Source organism: Larimichthys crocea, chromosome I (assembly GCF_000972845.2).
Source record: "Larimichthys crocea isolate SSNF chromosome I, L_crocea_2.0, whole genome shotgun sequence".
Taxonomy (NCBI): domain Eukaryota; kingdom Metazoa; phylum Chordata; class Actinopteri; family Sciaenidae; genus Larimichthys; species Larimichthys crocea.
This window is the reverse complement of record NC_040011.1, coordinates 8,287,504-8,303,040: the sequence shown is the minus strand read 5'-3', so window position 1 is coordinate 8,303,040 and position 15,537 is coordinate 8,287,504. Positions and strand designations below refer to the sequence as shown.

General features: G+C 44.8%; 1 protein-coding gene across 1 annotated transcript; it reads right to left on the bottom strand.

Annotated features, from left to right (window-relative positions):
• Positions 1-13,561: 13,561 nt before the first annotated feature.
• LOC104936481 (tripartite motif-containing protein 16) lies at positions 13,562-15,307 on the bottom strand. Its single transcript, XM_027283440.1, has 2 exons — positions 14,065-15,307; positions 13,562-14,013 (listed from the first exon to the last, which is right to left on the bottom strand). The coding sequence occupies exons 1-2, from the start codon at positions 15,291-15,293 to the stop codon at positions 13,605-13,607; spliced, it is 1,638 nt and encodes a 545-aa protein (XP_027139241.1). The 5' UTR covers positions 15,294-15,307; the 3' UTR covers positions 13,562-13,604.
• Positions 15,308-15,537: the final 230 nt, after the last annotated feature.

The following is a 15,537-nucleotide window of genomic DNA, read 5'->3' as shown; positions in this document are numbered from 1 at the left end:
TTTTATTGGGGTGAATGTAATTAAGGATTATTGCAAATTTTGCAGGAGCCCTGAGAATGGCATCTTACTCCACGCTCCTTTGCCTTTCTATTGATCGATCCAACAATGTTGAGGTCAGAAATCTGATCAATCTGTGGCAGACTGTATTGTTGTGGTTTTTAACCTTCTTCTTCTTCTTCTTCTCATCAGTCTCTGACTTCCTGCTGTGGTCACGATGTTTTCATTTACAAAATAATGATCCAGTGAGTGAATCGAACATGTTAAATAAAGACGGAGTCTGTTGTCTGGGAGGAGAGTTCACCGAAGAGTCGGTAAGGAGGACTGACTGGATCTCAGTGACTTTTCAAAGGTATTTTGTCATAAAGAGTTACCAGAGACACGACCTATTAAATTACTGTTGTTTGTTAAAACAGTGTGGGTCACATCACATAATCACCATCAGTAAACAGAGGCACTTACCTGGCTCTCACTGCCCTGATGGAGGCTGTTTACTGGGGGGAGAGTTCACCGAAGAGTCGGTAAGGAGGACTGACTGGTTCCACATAAATTCTAAGATCTTCTCTCATGAAAGTTGCCAAAGACACAACCTACAACAACAATACTGTTTGTTATAACAATGATTTCATCAGACACTCTCCAACATTTCTTTTGTTTTACTTTGGACTCATCCATATGCAGGGAGGTCTGAGGAGGATGAAAACACCAAGGGAGGACGAACAGGAAGAAAAGGGATGATGGACGGATGAAAGTGAGAAAAAGTTCAGCATCCGTTTAAGAAATATGAAGAGAAAATAGTTTGAAAAGCGAAAGTTCACCTGCAGGAAACAGACGGGGAGAGAGAGAGAGAGAGAGAGAGTCGTTCTCCAGGTGGTCTGAAGCCCGTCTGGCTCTCTGTGATTGGTCCCCTGGGTCTGTCAATCAAGCAGGTGAAGTCAGGTGTGACCACCTTTCTTGCTTCGTGATTGACAGAAGGTTCTGCCAATTAGAGTCCCAAACACACACTCACACACACACACACACACACACTCAGTCTCTCTCTGGTGTGTCTGCAGCTGCCGAGCTGTCTGCCGGTTTTAAGCGCCGCGTCCGGGGAGATCTCCTGGTCGCCATGACACCCTGACCTGACCTGATGGTTGCCATGGACACCGAATCAATCCGCACCATGCTCCTCGTCTAACATAAAAGGAGGTAGATGGACTCCTCAGGATGATAGGTGTGTTTCAAAGGTGACAGGAGGTGATGTCGTCGTTCTTCTGTCCAAACTTTGTCTCATCTGAGACGCCGACAGAGACGCAACGATCAATCAAACCTCATTAAGTGACACTTTCTGTGGAAAGTGACAAAGGTACAAATGTACATGTTCAGCCTCTATCACCAGCCACTAAAAGCCAGTCCCACATTTACTCTTTTCTATTCTTAGCTTCCTCCGTCAGCGTCCTCTTCACTCTCTTCTCCTCTGCCATTATGTCCATAGAAGCGGCTGAGCTCGGTTACATTACCCACTTACACAGCTCCTGTTCTGGCACGACACTGGCTCTGCTCCCTGTCAGCATTCTGTACGTGCACCTGCGGGTCGTTAAGACACCTGTGGGTCGTTAAGGACACCTGCGGGTCGTCAAGGACACCTGTGGGTCGTTAAGGACACCTGCGGGTCGTTAAGGACACCTGCGGGTCGTTAAGGACACCTGTGGGTCGTTAAGGTCACATGTTGTTGATGGTTGTTGAGGCGGAGCAGCCGGAGGACATCAGAGGGAAAACCAGAAAACATTTCCTCCATAAAATATGATCCAGTTTCACCAGAATCAGTGAAATAGTTGCTGCTGTGTGACTTAGTGCCGTAAAGCGTTACGTACTTCTCCCGACCCGGAGCCCAAAGTTACATAGTGTGAGAACAGACGTACGAATGACAGAGACACCGTTCACCTGATCACAGGTCAGTGCCGCTGCAAAAGAGAGCGCTGGTATCGGACCAGTATCCACTGACATCCTGAATTTAAATGTGGGAATCAGAACTCAGAGAAAAAAAGCTGGATCGGTGAATCCCTCGGGCACTTACTCATCCAGGAGCGCTTCATCTAAAAGTTTTGGTATAATGAAAACACCTTTTTATGCAGAAGAAGAAACCCACTGGAAGAAGTTAGTTTGAGGCTGGTTTCCAGTTGGACCCACTGGAGGGACTACAGAGCCCTAAGGCCCAGGAGGAGCTGCTAAACCTGCTTCCACCACCACCCGACCCCAGATAAACTTCAGAAAGAAACTGGGTGGCTGTCTGTATCGTGAAGCTCTGTTCTCAATGCCGCAGTTTGATTGATATCATTCCTGCGTGTTGACAGTCAAAGACCTGTAAACTGGTTATTCAGGAAGACTCCCCTGCAGTGGAAACACACTAGTTATTCCAGTTATTTCACCTGTCAGGATTTAAAGACTGCTGCCACTCTTCTTCCTATCCACCTTCTTTTTTCCAGTGACGTGTCAAAACTGTTCGAACCCGCTGAGACGTTTCTCGCCGAGCGCGCTCTGAACTACAATTTACCTTGTCGCAATCTTGAAATAAAACTGCCTGGAGGCTTTTGTCTTTCCCTCTAAATGATAGTGAATAATCACAGGCTACTGGGTTTTTAAAAAGAGCCTTCCAATCACGGCTGACTTCCACTGACAGCAGGTTGACAGGCTGAATGTGCAGAGGCTGAAGAAAATCCAGTTCTGATGAATTAAGCTTCTTTCATGCCTCCTTTTCATGCCGGGTTTCTGTCCACGTCGGCCCACGCCGTTTAATTGCAGCTTCTTCGCTCTGAGCCGCTTTTAACTGTTGAGTCTTTTGAGATTTTAAAGCACATATAAATGACATGTTACTACTTTACACAGACTGTCTTTGACAGACGCAGCGGGCCAGATTAGTTCTTTTCTTTTTCTTCAACGCTACAACCAACAAACACGTCTTATACACGAGTTAAAAATACCGGAAATTACACTTTAATCATCTCTGTGTGCGGCACATAACATAACACAAAGTTCATTGACTTGAACTTCACTGTTAAAGGTCAACAGATTATTTTTATTCCTTAAAGTTGAGCTGAAACACGCTGATACTAACCACAGTGATGAAATACTGCAGTTTTAAGTGGCTATGAAACAGTGTCAGTTTCCTGATGTTGTACTTCATCCTATAATATTTCACCAGAAGTGTTTTTCCCTCCAGACTTTGGTCATTTTTACTTCATTTATGAGCTTCTGCTACGAGTAGCTACATAGTTAAATAGTTTCCCTTTTGTCTGTTTGTACGACGTTGCAAAGGGTGTTTTATTTTGAAAAGCTGCGAAACAAAAGTGAAACCGCAAACGTGCAAATTTGCCACATTTCACGGAGAACAGAGTTTTTGGACGTCGACTGGCTGCCAAACCAAAAACACTGAAAACCGGTTACTGTGAAATTCACGGTAACTGACCGGCAGCTGTTGACAACTCTATAGTACATTATTTGGTTGCTGTAATTTTCACAGTAAAGTAAAATTACTGTAGTTTTTGACTGAATGGATTATATTGAACATAAACAAACCCCCTCACACCCCACACAAGACTTACAAACAAGAGATTGAGACCGTAAATTCGAAGGCTGATTCCCCATAAAGACTCTGTACAATCAGACCTATATTGGTGGCTGAGCGATTATATTTACTGTCAGTGTTCTGTGGTTTTTCTCAATAAAGTCTGGCGGCTTTGAAAAAGCTCGATATTTTCTGTTGCAGTGGCGTTCTGAAGGCAGGTTACAGGTGAACATATTCTAAATATAAAGTCCATTTATAGCCGTCTACAAAATGTTTAATTACCTCAGAATTTCTGCACGTAGATGTAAAGTTTCGGTTAAAGACAAAGAATTATAATTGTGCTTGATGAATAAACAACTAATTAAAAGTGATGTTGAATCAGGCTAAATTTAACGTGTTAGAAACATTTTCTGCCAAGTTAAAGTCCGTCAAGATGAAAAATGAATTCTCAGTTTGTTCAGGAACACGAAGTCCAGACGAAGAAGAAGCAGCAGCTTCTGGAGGTTAGTCGAGGTCCAACGGGAGGACGAGGAGGCGTAATGGGGGCAGTAGATGTGGGACGTCTTCTCTCTCGATGCCAGGCAGATTTGGTTGGTGTTGATTTGAATCGAGGGGTGCAGCTCAGTGGCGTCCATTAACATCACATCCAGTTCTTTCATCGCTGATTTCAGCTTGTTGGAGACGTCCCAAAGAGATCGCAGTCACGTCAGCCTTCTTCATTACCAGCGAGGTTACGGTGGAGGCAGATGACGTGGTAGTGACCTGGGGGGTGAATTGTATCCCAAAGGGTGAGGAGAGGAGGAGAAGGCTGACACTGAGGCTGCTGGGTGTCAGGGTGCATCAGATCTGCTTCAGCTGGAGGCCTGGAAGTTATCAAGATGGTCTGCTGAACCTGTTGATCCCCGTGTTAGCTGCTGGCAGTGGTCCACTTCCAGTTTTGAGCGCAGTAAACTGTTGCACATGGATATTTCCTTGATGATTGCTGCAACAGTACAACTACATGAGAAAAATATCGCCAGTCCTCTCTGCCGACGAACAGCGTTACGTACTTCTCCCGACCCCGAGCCCAAAGTTATATAGTGTGAGAACAGACGTTCAGCTGATCACAGGTCAGTGTGGATCAGCAGGAGGTCATGATGTTAGATCATCAGAGGAAAGTTGCTTTAAAACACTGAAGTCTAACTACCTCCTACATTTCCTCCTCAGTGAATCATCCTTCAATAATTCTTTCAAGTGTTCAGAAGAATTTGCTTCTTTTGATGACGTTGCCCTTGAAGTTGAATTCTTGCTGCATTCCTACAGGTCGCCTCCGTACGTCAAAACTTATGAATGACTAACATGTTAATATTTATGTTGACGACCTCCGAGAAGAAGCAAACTCTGGACTCGATCAGTAGATCTCTTCCTCCACGCTCTGCTCGGGTTTCAGGGAACGATCTCCAAATAATTTCTCTCTTAAAATCATAACGGAGGAATGAAAGGCGTTTTTTTCTTCTCTGACATAAAGACCCAAAAACAATAATAATGCACTTATTTTGTTGACAGGCTGACTGACAAACCCCTTTTGTGTCAGTCGCTCTGTGAGCTCGTATCCACTTAGTCATGCAATAAATTTCCTCCTGAGACGAGCTGTCATTTCCTTTATAACAGCTACAGCGAGTTCCGCGTCGCGTCCACTTAAAAAGCAATGCAATGTGCTCGACACAGTGTGATCACATCAACCTGTGTAACATTCTGCTGCTTTAATATTCAGCCATCACATGAATGTTTCAACCGAACATTCGACACGCTGAAACCTGCGATCCAGGCACGACCCACGAATTAACTCTTCACCTTCCTCCTGGTGTCATAACAGTTGTTTGGATGAGTCCATCGCTCTCGTTAAGGTCGTTGAATGGCGTCGACATTGTGTCCGGATTTTTAGAACGTCTCCGTCTGTGGTAACACCGATCAAACCGTGTGAAAATGGAGTCAAAACCAAGCAACAACCTCCAAATTCTGCCGATGTGAAAGTGCCAAAACCTGCAGTTCCTCTAACGTCCACTTGAGGCTGGCTCCAGAAGTGAGTCAGTCTCCATAAGTCCCCATGTCCAAATGTCCAACTTCACAGCAGAAATAAACATGTTTACAGCCTGGTACAAAAAACAGTTTTGGTCTCTGTTCGTAGCCTTTTTCTTCTGCATCATGACGTGAGTTCACTGAATAAAATGTCTGGATGGGATTTAAATAAAAACGAGTAATCATGACTGTAACTGTAGTGAGAGATTAAACTTTAAAATCAGCAACATGTCCTGAAAATATCAACATTGTTTCTCTTGTAGTAAAAAGAAAACCTCAGCACAGAAAGCTGAAAGTTATTGATTGATATCACGATGAAATTGTTTATACACACACACACACACACACACACACACACACACACACACACACACACACAGAGGATACAGAGTGTGTTCTGATTGTAACAAAAAGGAAGTAATTAATAGAGACCCAAAGTGATCAATATTACTCACACAGCAGCTAATCAATGAAGGAAATGTCAAAATAATCAATGGCAATATAATCCAAACATTGAGTTAATCACAAGCCAATTATTGACGAGCGCAGTGATCAGTGGTGTCTCAATGAGCTTTAATGAAGCCTGGAGGCTGAGATGTTCTTCACACAGTGTTCACGTTTAAAATGAGTTCTTCATGTTGAAGTCAGGAGGTCAAAGGTCACGCTGCCTTTTCAAATCACTTCATGACACTTGAAACTTCGTCTCTCGATCTGAGACTTGGTGTCTTTGTCGTCAAACTGCTTAACATGCTGGAGGTGAATACAAGAAATACACACTCAGGTTAGACTGAACACTTAAAGTCAAGTGGACGAACACTGAGCGTGTCGAGGCTGAATGACGCCTGCTTACTCAAACAAGCTACCTGTCAATCAAAGCGTCCCCGCTCTTAATCCTGCATAACTTTAAGCCTTAATATAATGTGAACAGGTGAGTTGTATATAAATTCACCCTCAGTACAGTTGTCATGAACGGGGAAATTAGCTACAGAGACCAAAACTGTTTTTTGTACCAGGCTGTAAACATGTTTATTTCTGCTGTGAAACATGGGGACTTATGGAGACTGACTCACTTCTGGAGCCAGCCTCAGGTGGACGTTAGAGGAACTGCAGGTTGTGTTTTCACTTCACGGACACAGTGTAGGAAGAACTGCGTGACATTAAATCTGTTTAAAACTTAAAAATTGTTTCCTGTCGACCGAGGCTCAGCTTAACTATCCGTGCGTTCTGATTGGTCTGGAGTCGGACGGTGGGCGGAGCTAGACGTCTTAATCTGTCTCTCTCTGCGTTCTTCATATTTACTGTCCAAATCATTTAACTAATGCTGTTTGTCCAGGAGAGATTAAAACGCTCTGCAATCTGCCTGCACAAACACAGTGTGTGTGTGTGTGTGTGTGTGAGTGTGTGTGTGTGTGTGTGTGTGTGTTTTCTGCCTCTTTGTGTCCACAGGATGAAAGAAAACGCCTGAATTTAATGAAGCTTTCATCGTGACGTCTGAGTGAAGCATTTTTATATTTTACAGATTTCAACGTTGTTATTGAATTTTATCGTCTGTGTTTTAATCTGCAATAAATTCGAGCTGATAAATTGTTTACCTCGAGTAAAGATGTCAAAAATTTTGAGAATTTTCATGTTTTTTCTGTTTTCTATGAATGTTATCAGGTCAGCTCTGGGATGTCCTCACATGATTTCCCTCCCCTCTGACCTTTGACCTCGGGGTCTCTCGTCATGCTGCTGATGTTGGGGTTGGAGGTCGATCCTCCTTCCTTCACATCAGCACCTCCTTCTCCTCCCCGGCTTCACGCTGTAAATGTGCACCTGGCCGGCGCTCCTCTTCGTCTCCTCGGCGGTGGGAGGGACCGGCTTTGATTCTTTTCATGCCCGGTCTGCCTGTCACCTTCTCTTCTTCCTCTAAAGCCGTGCAGGACAGGAGTTTGGCAACTTTCAACATGGAAAAATAAATAAGAGAGCGGAGAGGAAGAGGAGGGAAGATGATGAGGAGCGTGTGCGGCGGATCAAAGCCACCTGGGACGGAGAGATAGAATTTAAGTCAGCCCGCTAACAAATGATGTACACAGCTAACGGCGTGCCAGGAGAAAAGAGACGGAGACAAACTCGGCGAGCGACGAGGGACGAAAACAAACCTGCTATCAGGGATTAGAGCGAGGAGCTGAGCCTTTCAACAACTTCCTTTCAGCCCCGAAATGAAAACACAAAAGAAGAAGAAGGAGAAGAAGAAGAAGCTGAGAGTCTTTGGCCGGGAGAGTCGGCCGTCCTGTAACAGATGAGCCGGTGGTTGGAACACGGGAGGCATCGAAGTGTCCGTGAGCAAGGCACACGAGAACGAGGCCTTACATCCATGTTAGAGATAAACAGCTCTTTGCTGCAATGAAACCTGATGTCACGGTGCCATTTTAGTAGAGGTTTAACAGCTAAGACTCATGGGAAATGTAGTTCTTTCTTACTAACAAATTTTTCTTCATTTATTTTATTAATTTCCTCGTAATTTGGTACAAATCACAGAATATGGAGACTTTACACCCCTCACTGCTATGCACTGCACACTAGTGCTATGAGCTAGCACCAACCAGTTCTGGACCCAGAACCGAACAGAACCTCTGAACCGGCAGTGTCCAGTCTAACAGCGAACACGGCGTCAGAACCTCTGAACCGGCAGCGTCCAGTCTAACAGTGAACACAGCGACAGAACCTCTGAACCGGCAGTGTCCAGTCTAACAGTGAACACAGCGACAGAACCTCTGAACCAGCAGTAGTTAGGCAAGTGGTTAGGCTAAATCGATCAGTCAACTCTGTAAATCACGGTCATTGTTGGTCCAGATAACGGAGCACTGGCGACATAAAGCATCAATTTTAACTTTGTGAGACTTTAAGTGGAACACAAAGTTGGTTGTGTAGCATCTAAACAAACAGCTTGTTAGTATTTTGTGGACAGAAAGTTGAGAGATGGATTATGTTGTTTTAAGTTTTTATGTTCTTGTTTGTGTAAAACTGAAGTTTGCATGAGGTTCTCGTGAAGAAAGCAAAAAGCTTTACGGCTAAAGAGCCGGATAGTTCACTCAGGAGATGGTGGAGACCAAAAACGGAGCTAACAAAGAGTGAATGAGCTGGACACAAACACTGATGGGATGATTGTGGGAAAACAGGCAGCTGTTGTTATTGTTGTTGAGCATGTGATTGGCGGTGTTAGTGTTGTGCCCCCTGGTGGTCAAAAGCCAGTTGCTGCAGCTTTAAATCATATAAATCACATTATACTTTTAATTAGGCTCGGACTGGTTTTATGAAGCTGGTACAGGATCCAACCAAAGACAGTCAAGGCCAACACACACGCACACACACACACACACACACACACACACACTCTTCTGCCCTGTATAATTGCTTTCTTGAGGAGGTGACAGTCATGAGCAAACAGCATTACCACGGCGTGACGCCGCAGTAACATATTTTGATCATTAAAAGTCCTGCTGTAGTATTTTGTGTAACGCTCGGCCGCAGAGTCGTCTCCTCTGACAGCCGCTAATTGAAACTGGCCAATTACGTGCGAAGGAAGGCCGGCAATTTGTAAAGCAGACAGCCGCTGATTTAAGGCGAGTATCAGCGGGGCCTTCGGCTCCTCTCCTCGCCGAGGATTTAATGAATATTCAGTCGTCAAACAGGCTGACTGCAGCTCCTCTGCGGACACGAAGTCTCTGAGAAAATCAAATGATGCAACACACACACACGGCACAACGGCTCATTAATTAACTGAGTGAAAAGTCTATAAACATGAAGGGTGACTTATAAAAATCAATTAAAAACTATTAGTAATCAATTAAACATCACCGTATAGCCTCAAGTGGTGATTAACGGGGTCACGGCGCGAAGAAACAGGTTGACCCAGATGTTCAGGTGGAACGAAAACAGTATGTGGTCTTAGTCCAAGACCAGAAGACCAGCAGAGCATCGACGTGTTGTTACAAGCAAACGCAGACTAACAGAGTTGAAGCCACGATCAGCAGCAGCAACTTGGTCTTAAATGTAGTGCTTAACATTAGAAGTACAAAAGCAGCCAATAAAAACTGTAACAACAAAACCCTGAATCTGTTTATTTCATGCTGACATTGACACAGTGATACGCGGCCGTTCTAGTCAATGTTTCTGTCCCAGAAGACGGCCTCCGCTCGGCTCCGCGTTCAATTCAACGCGGCTGTTGTATTTTTCAGCCCACGTCAGTTTCCACAGAGCACCTCGAGCTGACAGGAAGACAAAGAAACAGAAACAGCATAGAGAATCTGGTGGATTTTCAAAATAAAATACCCTGTGCAAACTGCTGGTCGTAAAAATCACATCCGTGACGTGACGGAGGCGTGCACCCAACGTACGAAACACACGAGTCCTTGCTACAGTTGTGTACAGCATATTTTCATAGTATTTCATTGATCACTCCTGATGAGACAGTTGAATATGAAGTGTGTCTCTAAAAGAACTTAACCTCTCTCTGAGTGAGGAAAAGGTTTTTTTCTGACCCGTTGTTCTCTCTCTCTAAATAGAATATCTTGTGTCCTTAGTTGGTAAAGACCGAGCAGCTATGAAAAGACAACACCAGATGTTGGTTCCATGATGGGACTTTCTCTGAATGTTTGTCTGTTTGTCTGTGAGTATGAAAACTAGACCAGGAAACGAGGGAAGAGATTGGATCAGGAGATGCATCTCAAACTCACTTGTTTCTGTGAATAAAGTCGAGTTGCCGTTCTTTTCTTTTCAAACCAACTTCGGCAGCCACGGAAAGTCACGACACAGCGACCCAGGTTTGACTTGTTGGGTGTCGACCGGCAGGACTGACCAACACCGTCCAACACGTCCTCTGTGATTTGAAGGGTTTCTGTTGCCATGGAAATAACGATGAATGATCAAAGATGAGGATGACATATGTGGAGACTGCGTTAACGTGATGGATGATGATGGTGGAGTGTGTGATATCAATATATCGTTATACATGCTGCGTCTTGTTTGAGTGTATCGTTAGCTTAGCTTAGCACAAAGGCTGGAAGCAGCAGGAGTAAAATAAGTAAATATAAATACGAGTCTGGACAGGATTCAGTTTTTATTGACCAGCCCTGCCCTCATACTTTCTTCTTCTGTTGTGTGAAATGGAGTCTGACAAACTGTGGTGACTCGTGACGAACCTGTGGTTTCCATACTCTCTTCTTCTTCACCTCTCCAGGAGCTCTCGTGGTGTCTCGTCCCGTCCGTCTGGTCGTAAGATGCAATCAGCACCGTCGTAAAGGGCCGCTGAGCTGGACGAGCTAAAGAGCTCTCGTCTTTCAAAAACCTGAGCTCATAGTTGAAGAAGTGGCACCTCCTGAATCATCTGCTGCTCCTCCACCTCCTCCATCTTCAAAAAGCTTAGCCTGAGTCTCAGTTCTCATCAAGTTCACACTGTCATTTGGTTTCACCCATAACGGTCAAAAAGTTGAGGATGGAAATGGACGGACCACCAGCATTGTGAAAAGAGCAGCAGAGGAAGCTGAAGAGGTTCGATGTACAGATCGAAGTTGTACATATATTTTATATTTATATTTTAGCAGTCAAATGTTGAGGCCACACGGCTGCACTTCGGCGAAGAAGAAGCGGTAAAATGACACAGCCAGAAAACACATCGTATACATGGAAGTGTTGAAAAAAGGTCGATTGCTCCGTCTGGGTTGGGAGTGAGTTGCTTCCCCAAGGGAAGAAGTATCTCAGGGTCTTGTTTGAAAATGGAGAGTGAGATGGACCACTGGGTTAGTGCAACGTCTGCAGTTCTGTGGATGAGATGAGATCGTGGATACGAGTGGACAGAATGAGCTCCACCCATCAGGTGTGTCAGTCTAAGACTCAGCCTCAGAGAGGAGGAGCTCGGAGTAGAGATCCTGCTCCTTTGTGTTGAAAGGAGCCAGCTGAGGTGGTTCAGGACTCCTGGGTTCCTTCCTTTGGAGGGACGTCCAACTGGGAGGAGATCCCGGTTCAGACTCCTGGAGGGACTACGTAGCCCATCTAGCCTGGGACTGTCTGGGATGGGTTGCTGTGGAGAAGAACGCCTTGCTCCGACCCCAGATAAGACGAAGATGGATGGACCTACTGACATTTGAACTACTTTGCTAGCAACTCAAGATGATAAACTTCTTAACTGCACGAGTTTCCTGCATGACCTTCACTTTATTTAAAGTTACACGAGGAAGCAAAGTGCATTATAATGAATCTCTGGAGGGCGAGCAGGGTGAGTCCACCGACGGGAAGGTGGACCCACTTGTGCGTGACTGAAAGGAGGGCGACGATCACACTAAGAAAAGAAAGTGCACCTCCTTACCTTGGAAAGAAAATGTGTGTGTGTGTGTATATATATATATATATATATATATATATATATACACACACATATAACACACACACACACACACTGAGGAACTCCCCCCATTTAGTTTACAGACCCACACTCTCACTCAGTGTTGTTATCGGAGGCTCCGTGCTCCAGCAGAGGGCCAGTTATCTCAGAAATTAATGGCAGCAATAAGCAGCAGCAGGAAGACACAGGATGATTAGCAAAAGCAATCAGGCTCTTTATTAGATTTATAGGAACAAAGACGCAATTCAGTCTGCAGCAAAAAAAAAAAAACCTACAGGAAGACTAATGACTCATCTGGCCCCGAGCTTCAGTGACGAACAGACACAAAACTCAGAGAAGACGCCCAGCTCGTATCACAGCACAGAGGAGAAAATTATTTCAGAAGGAGATGGAGACTGATCAGAGGAGAAAGGAGGGTTTTTATGCAGAGAGCAAGAGGTGGAGAGACAGAAAGGAAGGCAGAAAGTTTAAAAGCAGGGATGGAGGACGGATGTACGGAATAATTAAAGTGATAATTATGTAAATGTTTCGTTTACAACTTGTTCCTGCTGCACAAAACTGCAAAGTCGGTTTTCGTATTAATCTTTTTACATCCTGTATGCTGTCTGTTAGTGCCACAAACCTGCAGTTCCTCTAACGTCCACTTGAGGCTGGCTCCAGAAGTGAGTCAGTCTCCATAAGTCCCCATGTCCAAATGTCCAACGTCCAATGTTTACAGCCTGGTACAAAAAACAGTTTTGGTCTCTGTAGCTAATTTCCCCGTTCATGACAACTGTACTGAGGGTGAATTTATATACAACTCACCTGTTCACATTATATTAAGGCTTAAAGTTATGCAGGATTAAGAGCGTGGACGCTTTGATTGACAGGTGGGTGTGGTTACAGGTGGCTTGTTTCAGTAAACAGGCTTCATTTAGCCCGCCACAGTTCCACTGTTACACTCTGAACGGGAAGGAAGCAACATGAAACCAGGTGTTCTTGGTATAATAAAAAGGTATTTATTAAGTGAAATTCAGTTTAATCTTGAACAGAAGGAGGTGAGGTACTAAAAGGGAAAGAAAGGGTGAGTGGATGCTGTTAGAGAACTCAAAAAAAAAAACACAAACCATTTAAACTATTTTCAATTAACAAGAAACACAGTAAACAGAAATATCTCTATATGCGAGTTTAGATCAGTCGAAAACAAACGAACCCTCGCCCAGTTCCTGTAACGACGAAAACATCAAACAACAGACGAGTTAACAACATTCACAATCTAGTTTCAGATATCAACAAGGTGAGCTCGACACGATAATCAGCACAAACTAAATGTTGTTTCTTCATTGAATCTCACATATGTACAAGAAAAGAATGAATCATCTCCTTATTGATTCTGATCATACAAACTAAAGTCATCATGAGCAGTGATAGCCTCCATGGCTAAACAGACACAGGAAGGAGCGCCACCTAAAGAAACTCAAACATTTACACAACGACCAATGAGAAGAGGGCAAAGTACCGCCCACAGTGTTTGATTGACAGGTGAAGAAATGCCACAACAATCAGCTGTCAGCAACAATGATGGAAACAAAACAAGCTGAAGACATGAAACACAGAATTTAACCCTTCAATGACTTCTGTCTATTTGACTTCACACAACTCAGCCGATCCAAGATGAATCCCAAGTCCAGCATAGAGAGGCTGAGTGAACGTGGTCTGGACTCTGTGGAGGAGAGTCATGGTTTCAGAGACGCTGTAGAAGGACAGAATACCTGCACTGTGATCCAGGTACACTCCAACTCTGGAGGACTGAGGACCTGAGACGGGAGTGCGGACTTTGTTGTAACGAAAGTAATAACTGTCTGTATCACAATGTAACATCCAAGATTTGTCATTTAATCCAAATCCACATTCATCTGATCTCCCTGCTCTGCTGATATTCTTGTATGCGACTGCTACATAAACTCCTCCACTCCTCTCCACCTCCCAGTAACAACGTCCAGTCAGTCTCTCTCTACTCAGGACCTGAGGATATACAACGAATGGGGGACTAGAAAGAGACATCACCAGTGTCATTCCAACCCAGGGAGATTTATTGTACATACTCACTTTTCTGTTCCCCTCAGATAATAACAGATGTGTGTTTGCTGTGTTTGGATCCAGTGTGAGTTCACGTGAATATTTTAAGAACTCAGCTCTGGTCTTGGGCTCTGGTTCTGGTCCTGACAGTGAAACATGGACTTCAGTGTCTGTCAGTGAGATGTTTGTCCGTTGGTCCCTCAGAACGTCCTGTAGTTTATCTCTGAGCTCTGACACAGCAGCTGTCACATCCTCAAAGTCCCTCAGAGGACGGATATTGATGCTGGATGAGTCTGTAGATTGGCTGAGTCGTGACAGTGAGGGGTAGTTGTGTAGAAACTGGTTGTGGTCCTCTGTGTGTGAGAGCTTCTCCAGCTCAGCGTCTTTCCTCTTCAGCTCAGTGATCTCCTGCTCCAGCTTCTCCTGAAGATCTTTGACTCGACTCACTTCAGTTTCCTGCTGGGATCTGACCTGCTGCTTCACATCAGACCTTCTTTTCTCCATGAGACGGATCAGCTCAGTGAAGATCTTCTCACTGTCCTCCACTGCTTTATCAGCAGAGCCATTGATAGCCTCCACCTCCTGTTGGAGCTCCTTCACATCTTTCTCTCTGTCCTGGATTCTCTGCTGGATGTTTAGTCGACTCACCTCGAGCTCTCTCTGCCTCTCAGTCCTTTCTGCTGCAGCTGAGACTGTGTCGTGGCCTTTATGTTCATCCATAGAGCAGAGATAACAGATACACTGCTGATCAGTGCGACAAAATATCTTCATCACCTCATCATGACGAGAGCAGATGTTCTCCTGGAGCTTCTTGGAGGGCTCCACCAGCTTGTGTTTCTTTAATGGAGCTGCATCATGATGAGGCTGGAGGTGTTTCTCACAGTAAGAGGCCAGACAGGCCAGACAGGACTTCAGAGCTTTCAGTTTTCTCCCAGTGCAGACATCACAGGCCACATCTTCAGGTCCAGCATAGCAGTGATCAGCAGGAGCAGCTTGGAGTCCAGTCTTCTTCAGTTCCTCCACTAAAGCTGCTAACATGGTGTTTTTCTTCAGGACAGGCCTCGGTGTGAAGGTCTGCCTACACTGAGGGCAGCTGTGGATTCTCTTCTCATCCTCTCCATCCCAGTGGCTTTTGATACAGTTCATGCAGTAGTTGTGTCCACAGGAAGTAGTCACCGGATCCTTCAGTAGATCCAGACAGATCGGACAAGAGATGGTTTCCCGGTCCAGTTTATTTCCTTGCTGCGCCATTTCTCCTCTCCGCGTCTGAGTTTCACTTCCTCATAGCTGAAACTAGTTTGAGCTCTGATCTCAACAACATGCAGCCTGTCAGCTGACACGTCAGCACATGTTGGTTCCACCCATCTCCAAACTGTAGATCTGAGGGGGAGGGAACAAGGAAACACCTGAGCAGAGAGGAGCTGGCTGTGTTTGAGAGCAGGAAGAAGAGGGAGGGCTTATCAAGAGCTGAGTCATTCCAGGAAGAGGAGCCGCA